We start from the raw sequence: 9,078 nt of genomic DNA, 5'->3' as shown, positions 1-9,078 counted from the left end.
TACTGCCCCCAGACTCTTGTACTTTTTGTTTCCCTGTGGTACTGAAAGCTTTAGTCTCATCAACAAATTGTACATCTTTACCGTGAGTTATTTTTCATGCTGCAGCCATGTATCTTTTTAAAACCTGCATCAGATCACCTCGTTCCCATGCCTGAAAACTTCCAATGGTAGTGCCCACTCTGCTTAAAAGAAACTCTAGTTCCCTCCCCATGCCCACGATGCCCTGTGATCCCAACACTGACCTCTCTCATCTCATCTCATCTCTTTCCATTTGCTTCCTGTTCACTCCACCCCAGTAGCTCTGAACATTCTTCTTCCTCTTCCAGGTCATGACTAAGTATTTCTCTCAACTGACTTTGTTCTTTTTTTGGTTTGATTTCTGTGCTTTTCTCTCAGGCTAAAATAAACTTTAGTTTAAAAGTCTCTTGCATTCATAGTTAAGTGATTTTTTTCTGTATTGTAACCACATTACAGGTTCACTTGCCCACTGCTTGCAGAGTCTAATTAACAAAAGCTAGGTCTGGTGTAAAGAAAGTGACTTTTTATTCCAAAGCTAGCTTAGGGGAAGAAGTACAGGCTTACTGCCTTCAGGGTACCACTTCACCTTTGGAGCAGAAAGTGGACACTTTTAAAGGGGGCCTATCATGAATGGTACCTCAGGGGAGGAGGTGAGCAGGTGGGTGGGTCCCCATGCTAGCTTGGTACCTTGTCTACTGGGCAGTAGAGTTAGCATTTCATGGGCAGAAGTAGGTTTTAAAGGTGGCTGAAAACTTTCTAGGTGGGAGAGAGTTTCATAGTGGGACTTTAGATTGTAAATCAACTGTTATCTCTGGAGGCAGTCTCCTGGTGGCTGGAAGTTCCACTGGAGCTTCTAAGCATACAGTTAGATGAACTTGCCCTCTAGGGAGTTTCTAGTGAAGGGGAGGTAAAAGGTTTCAATTGCATTTCTAAAGGACTATGTAGGAAGTGGGAAATGGGGAAATGGAGAAAAGAGAAAATAAGAAATAATAAAAAATAATAGTAACTCATTTTCTTTTTCTTAGAAAAATGGGGCTACTTGGTTACAGTATGTTTTAATTTGTTGCTTTTTAAGTATATCCATTGTAGATTTCTGCTGTATGGTTACCATGAGGCTTACAAAAAATATTCTCTAGTTGTTTAACAGGTTTCAAAAGTCTCTTTCAGCAAATGACAGACAAGTGGTATATGACTACTGTTAAAAATAAATTATCACCAATTCCGTTTAGTTGTTACTACCTAAAAACTTTGAAAAAATATGTGACTGGAATAAATATAAATTCTTCTAATTAAGAATTTGTTTCATGTAACTACAGTGGTGGCAATTTTTTGCATTACACGTATGTTCTTGTTCTCATTTGTTGTATATGAACATTTCACTCCTTTTTGTATATTAATGTTTCTGAAATTGTTAATACCTAACATGATTTCTACTTTGAAATGATAAACCTCAGCTTGCTCAATGTGCCGATGGAAGATGTGAATCTAAGTTCTGAACACACAGCCGGAGTTTCTGTGAGTGGCGGTGACAAAGTTGCTTCTTCGCCATCGTCGTCTCAAAGCACACCTGTCAAGGAAACAGTGAGAAAACTGAAGTCTAAATTAAGGTAAAGATGTTTACTCACATATTTTCACATGCTTTGTTTCGCTTTCTAAGGAGTGACAACTCCTGTTTGTTTTCCCTACTGAGTTTTAATGATACCGAATAAATTCAATAGAGTGACATTATGACTTTTCTCCTAACTATGATATTTAGATATACTATGGGTTAAATGTCCCTTATAATAGAACTGGTAACTGCCTGTTGTTACATAGTTTGGCAGTATGGTGAACATTAGTCTTCTCTTGAATGTAATAAATAATTTTTACTGAATTTTCTTTCTTTTTTCCCCAGAAAAGACTCTCATGATGTTATATGGCCTTTTTAAAAAATCTGGGTTTTTTGTTTGTTTGTTTTAGTTTTGGATACTGAACGTAGTGAGGGAAATTGAGTTTTGCTTGTTTTGTTCTGTGTAGAATGTTAACATTTGTGGGCACGTTATTTGAGGAATTTAAATGTCTGGGTCTCATTTCTCAAAGGATGGAAACAAGGAGAGGGGAAAAGTTCATGATTCAGGGTTTTTCCACATAGAGACTGATAATAGATGGGGGCCTTAAAATCAAGTCAAAGAAGTCTGTATACCAAAGCATGCTCTAAAATAGGTACCATGTGAGAGGGTGGGAGGTGGGGCCAGTAGCACCACTAAATTAGTGTACCTCGTTGGTATTGTTGGAATCCGCAGAATTTTGTTGGGTTTTAAAGGTCTTGTGTGGGGTAAGAGGCTCTGGGCGAGGGAAAACAAACACATGCCCTACCTGGAATAGTATTTTTCGTTAGGATAGCTGCTTGATTTTTTCATCAGTGATTGACATAATCTTCCTGTAGATGAGAGTTCTCAAACAGTAGAAGCAGTTAGGAAGAAAGAGAAAGATGGAGGAGAACACTTACATAGGGACTGTAACCTCTACTAAGGCTCAGGCTGTGGTCCTGTTTGTAAGAGGAGACTGCTAACCCCAGTAGACTTGAACCCAATTCTACAGATGCCATGGGCTTGGTGAAAGTCTCTGTAGCAGCATCCAGGGCTGCAGGGCTATGATTATGACATGGGCATGAAGGCCCCACCTGCTGTCTCATGCCTAACAACAGTCCTGCCCCAGGAGGGAGGAAGCACTCTTGGTTACATGGGGATGGACCCACCTTGGACTTTGTAGAGGGACCTATTTTCACTACTGACACTAGGTATCCAGAGACACGTTGTTGATGGAGCAATGAAGACAGACTGCTACATTCCAGAACACCAAGTTCTGACCACCAAATACCCCATTCTGTCTGCTTGGCAGTCTTCCACTAGCCTGGAAATGGGACAAAAGCAGGCCAGACCTCAGCATGGTTCAGGCATTATAAGGTTGAAAAAGGCCACTTATCCAATGATCTAGATAGATGTCAGTATTATACTGCTGTAGCTTGCAGTATAATCCCTAAATAATGGGATTCTCTAACTAGTTTCCTACCCTCTGCCTGTATTTTTCTAGAAGTAGTATTTAAGGTCCTCAGCTTTGAAAGTGGGTTGCTATAAATTTGAATCCTGATGTGTTACTGGTCCTAAAATTCAGGCCTATTGGTTGGTCACTAAAGCATAGTAGTATACAGTAAGTTATATATGCATGTGCCTGTATATATTTGAATAAATGTGAATATCATTAAAAATGTATGACTATGACTGCATATCCAATTATTTGGACATTGCTACAAGTGAACCAGGCCTTCTTAATAATAGTAATTGTCACACCAGGCACCGTGGCTCATGCCTGTTATCCCAGTACTTTGGGAGGCCAAGGTGGGAGGATTGCTTGAAAGAAGGAGTTCGAGACCAGCCTGGGCAACATAGCAAGACCCCGTCTCCATAAAAATAATAATAACAATAGCTAAACAATAATAGTTATCAGGTTTGAACCTTTATATTTCAGGCATCCACCCACTTACTTTTTATAAATTAATTTCTATTCTCACAAATTCATGAAATTGGTGTTATTTTTAAATATTGTGTGTGGATGAGGAGACTGAAGCTTAGAGGAACTAACACATTACAGGTCTCATGGACAATTACATAAATACGAAGGATGGGGCTGGGGTTTAAGGGAAGGCTTTCTGATTTGGAATCCCATGCTCTTAATCATACATAGTACATACCCTGTCTTTACACTAGGAGACCTATAGATACCTATCTGAGTGTGTTGCAGCAGAGTTTGGATGCATAGCTACTTAAATTTCTTTTTCAGATAGATCAACTTTCTTTTTCAAATTCATTATTTTCCTGATTTTTTTCTTGACTAATTTTTGTTATTTGTCTAAGTGTAACATTTCTGTTATTTTAGTGAGTTACATGTGATCAAAAAGGGGATAATCTGATTGAGTGTACTAAGACTTTAAATTGCATCCACTTCTATCATTAGGCATCACTAGAAAATTAAAATTTCCCAGAAACTATCTCTCTAATGAACAGGCAGACTCTTTACTGCTTAGAATCATCATACTGTTACCAGCTGAGCACTCTGAAAGCTGAATGTGTTAATGTATCAGCTCAGCTCTATTCTGTGTCAGCTTAAATTTTGTGTGGTGATTATTTTATTAAAAATGTTCAATGATGAAAAAAATTTGGACAGAACACAGCTTTAATTAAAACAAAATGAGCTCCTTGTCATACCAGTTTTCTCTTTTGCCTTCAGCAACATGTAGTGTGTTTTCTCAAATTTCACCAGTGAAAACAGATTTCTTGTTTCTTTGTTAGGTATTTTGTTGTTTTTCTTGTTGTTGTTTTTGTAGTATTATTTGCTATTTTATATCTGGTCCACATGTAATTTCTTGAATTTACTAGACTTTAAGTTTTTCAAGGCATGAAGAATGTGGCTCGCTGTGTACAATTAAAGGATATAAAGTATAAAGAAATACTCAGAATTGTTTACCATATTTACCTTTCTTGTCACATGATAAAAAGAGTAGTAGTTAGAGACCTTTTAAGTGTGAAGGGTGTTCCCTCCATTTGGGTCACTTTGGACGTGACATCATCCTTACCCGTTTCCACAATGCCAAGGTAGTGTCTGGCCATCTCTGTGTAATTAATGCTAACAATTAATTAAAAGTATAGTTTTTAGTGTACATACTCATTACCTAATTTTGCTCAGTTAGGCATTTTCCTGTCTTATATTACTTCTTGCTTTTTGTGTATGTGTTTGTTGACTTCCCAAATAAAGTAACATCTCTGAAAACAGATTGAATTGTCCACAGTATGTCTAACATATATCAGCATGTATTTAAATAATACTTTTAATTTAATTGAAAGGGATTCATGTAAAAAGTAGTAAGTAGTATTACTGGATGTTAAAATACTTTTAAATATTGGAGTGCAACTGAGTTAAATTAGTGGTAAATAAGCTGAACTGGTTCCAGACTATTAAATTTTATCAGATGATCCTAAATGTTGGAGTAGTATTACATTTCAAATCTCTTTCAATAATAATAATAGCAATAATATTAGTAACAATACGTATTTGTTATGCACTTACTATATGCTGGGCATAGTCCTAAGGGCTTTGCATATGATAGCTCAGTCATCTTACAACAATCCTATAAATAGACACTTTCATTATCCCCATTTTACAGATGAGAAAACTGAGACATGTAGAGGTTAAGTAATTTGCCTAGCATTATATAACACTTAAGTGGATAGAGCTTAGATTGGACTTCCTGGCAATCTGACCCCACAGTCCTTGCTCTTAACTGTTGAACTGTAATGCCTTGTTTTGGTTTATTGTTTTGTATGTAAACTTGATAAGGCAGACTCCATTTATTTCATTTCTATAAAAATATAAACATGCTTTTTGTTGTCTTAGATTTTTAAAATACCAAAAATAAGTTTAAAAAGAAAGTCACTTTTTAACATTTCTGCCAGTTGTTAAAGGAAAAGGCCATGAAAATACATATACTAGCAGTTGAGGTCTGCCAAAAAAACATTATTAGAACTGTGCCATTTCCATTTCATACTAGCCTTCTACTGAGTTGAGGAAGAAAGTTTTGGTCAGCCTCCAGTAGGAAGCTTGCTCTTCTCCTTAGCCAGGACTAAGCTAATTAACTAGGTTATTGTTTTAAAAGACAAGCTGGATGACCAGGTAACTCTATGGACTCCTGCCCATGTCTACCATGTTTAGAAAGAGTAGAGTTGTATCATCATAAGCCAAAGATTTTTCTTAGTAAAAATTATTTTGTTGAGAATGGAATCTGACTATGGAGTGAAATGGAAATGGCCCTTAACTGGAACCTTTCAAAGCTTGGCCATGATTTATAGAGATAGTGTTGATTTAGTGGTTCAGCTCACTTAATTGAACTCGATAAAAACTTCAAATTCAAACTTGCAGATATGAATGTGGATTCCACAGAAATTCAGCTGAGATGGGCATCATAGCCAAGATTCTGGATGAAAGTAACAACTTTGGAGATCTTTAGGATATTTATTTCTTGAATTCTTGAGAAGAAAGACAATGTTAAACAAAAATAAATTTCTGATTTTATTATCAACTCTGGGGTTAAAATTCTGAGTAAATGCTTCAAGGGAAGGACTGTTCCTGTTCCTAAGTGGGACAGAAGTCCTACTGAAATGGCAGCACTTGGTTCAGGAGTTGCCCCAGATGCATCTACTTGATGCGGTGGCTCCTAGTGAATGAATGCTGGTTTATTCCTAGAATTTTGTGCTTTGTGTCTCCTGGCCCACGTTGAAATGTACTTTATGGATTCATGGCTCACTGTGTCTGTTCTAGGGGAAATCTCAAGTTTGAGGATAGAGAGAGGTTTGGTAAGATGTATCCTCAAGAACAAAAAAAGTATTGCTGAAGAATATCATTAAAGAAAGGGACTCAAGACAATAAAACTGAAGTAATTTTTAAAGAGTTCTTAAGCATCTACAATCAGACCCTAAGTCTATGATTTTTGGTATCCTATAGGTTTTTACAGAATCTAATTGTTTTCCTGAATTAAATTTGCAGGAAAAGGGAAAGGCCTGTGTGTTTGTGTTTAGAGACTGCAGGTTGCTGGGTAATTTGTCTTCCTCTCTAGTCAGTCTTACAGACCAGAATCTCCAAGGGAGAAGTGATTTAGGAGCAATCTGATGTAGAAGAGAGTAAAAGGCTCAATACCAGGGAGTCCAGGAGGGAGACAGACATTGAAGGAGGGTACAGGGAACTGACTTGGGCCGGGTGGTGGCGTATCTTTAATAGCCAGGAAATCAGAGAAAATAGGAATAATTCCTCAATCAAAGAGTTTCCATAAAGATTGCATGAAATTATGTGTAGAAAATTATAGCAGTGCTTGGCACAATTCTAGTACTTTATAAAGAATAGTTGGATTGACTGGGTGCGGTGGCTCACAACTGTAATCCCAGAACTTTGGGAGGCCGAGGTGGGTGGATCACTTAAGCTCAGGAGTTTGAGACCAGCCTGGGCAACATGGCGAAACCCTATCTCTAAAAAAATACAAAAATGAGCTGGGCATGGCAGCGTGTGCCTGTAATCCCAGCTACTCAGGTGGCTGAGTTGGGAGGATTGCTTGAGCCCGGGAGGCGGAGGATGCAGTGAGCTGAGATCGCACACCACTGCACTCCAGCCTCAGCAACAGAGTGAGACTCAGTCTCAAAAACAAACAAACAAGCAAAAAAACACAAAGAAAAAACACTTGAATCTGACCAACTTTTTGGTCAGATATTTTACCGAAGAAAAATACAAAATTCTCTGGTGTATGGTGCCGGTGGCCTGGAATAGTTCCTTCACATGCCCCCATCCACTACACTTGGCTAACTCCCACTCTTCCTTTATGGCTACTGAAATATGTGTTAGAGCCCCTTCTTCTGGTCTCCATGATGTACCTTTCTCATTGTCCTCCAAGCATGTATCACATGGTGTTGGAATAGCTTGCTTTCTTGTCTCTATTTCCCCGCTAGACCAAATCAGTTTAGTAAAATTGTATTGGGTTCCTAGCATGGGGGCATGATGCCAGGCTCTGTGGGGCACTGAAGGTCAAAAGTGTTGTTTTAGTAGGGGTTTAAAGAATGCCTGTGGAATTAATGAGTTGAGAAAATGCAAAATGGCAAAAGGTACTGTGATTTCAGTAAACATGAAATCATGTTTAAAGATGTCTATTATGTGTCTGTTTTTAGAAATAATAGTACATACTTAAGACAGTATTCAGACTATAGATGATGTTTGCTGTAGATTTTGAAATAGAGATGCCAGATTGAAAGTAATCGAGAACTAATCCAGAATTTTTTTCTCTCGCCAACCTTCTCCTTTGGTTTCTCCCCTTCGCTAGTAAATGCTGCCATCTAATATTTCTTTGTCTAAGAGCATATTCTTAGGGGATTTCTGATTTGCTGTAAATTTAAAGACAAAAGAATTTATATTCACAATGGAAAGAACTAATACTCTGAAAAGGTTTCAAGCCTGTGGTGGGGAAAGGGATCCTGGATTTGAGGAGTAGCAAGGTTAGTTTGTGTAAAAGCTCTCTCACCCCTCCTGCTCCAACAAAACGGCCATAATGTTGACCCAGATCGCCTTTCCCAGGAACTCCTGTTGCAGCTTTTCTTTCTATGCCATATGATTTCTTCTCATCTCATATACCTGGAAACCCCCGACCCCACTTTTTTTTAAATCCCATTCCTACCCCATTTATCTTCTTGCTAGCCAGACAAATAACTCTGAGGAGTGTTGTATGTCATATTTAATGTTTGGGCAATGCCAAGAATTTTCAGCTTTTTGGTTTTAATCCCCTTGAAATTATAAATGTGTATTAATACAAATAATATACTTAAAGTATGAGGAATGTAAATTGTATAAGAAAGAGCTGTTTTGTTTTTGGTATACCATATTATTTTACAACTGGAAACATGTTGTAAATCCCTTAGATAATATACATGAAGCTCTTGGAACACATCAGCATTAGAATACTATGCAGTTTTAAGATGTGGTGGCTATAAATTTCTAGATCTCATATTCTCCCAGGAATGAAATATGTGTCATATAAGTGATTAATCCTAGAAAAACTGTCACAGTAGAAGGATGGGTGCTACTGCCTTTTGACAAAATGAAGCACCTGTCAGAACAACGGCCACCACTATTTAGAAAAAGCAGGGTCCACGTGTGATTTCTAAGAGCAGTCTTGGAGTCCCTCATGAAAAAATTACTCTGGAGACTTAAACTCTTTGGTTTTCTCAGGAAAAAAGTCAGTAAGTCTGTAGTCAGCCTAGTTTCTTCCAGGAAATTTGCAATGTCGAGTTCTCTGCAGAAGAGAACACTCAACTAGGTACAGGCCTTTCCTGGACTGGTTGTTTATGGACTGCGAGGCCTTGTGAGGTTGGCTGATTTCTTTTCTTTTCTTTTTTCTCCCTTCTTTCCTTCCTTCTTTCCTTCCTTCCTTCCTTCCTTCCTTCCTTCCTTCCTTCCTTCCTTCCTTCCTTCCTTCCTTCCTTCCTCCCTCCC

At 38.0% G+C, this 9,078-nt stretch overlaps 1 protein-coding gene across 2 annotated transcripts in view; it reads left to right on the top strand.

Moving 5' to 3' along the window:
• The window catches only part of MORC1 (MORC family CW-type zinc finger 1), a 173,583-nt gene that overhangs the window by 145,267 nt on the left and 19,238 nt on the right, over positions 1 to 9,078 (top strand). For both annotated transcript variants that reach the window (XM_011932752.1, XM_011932753.1), the window contains one exon: positions 1,473 to 1,625. In XM_011932752.1, the coding sequence (XP_011788142.1) occupies positions 1,473 to 1,625 (153 nt within the window). The remainder of the gene's footprint in view (positions 1 to 1,472; positions 1,626 to 9,078) is intronic.

The sequence above is a fragment of the Colobus angolensis genome, unplaced genomic scaffold (assembly GCF_000951035.1).
Source record: "Colobus angolensis palliatus isolate OR3802 unplaced genomic scaffold, Cang.pa_1.0 Scaffold98, whole genome shotgun sequence".
Classification (NCBI taxonomy): domain Eukaryota; kingdom Metazoa; phylum Chordata; class Mammalia; order Primates; family Cercopithecidae; genus Colobus; species Colobus angolensis.
This window is presented reverse-complemented; position numbering and strand designations above follow the sequence as displayed.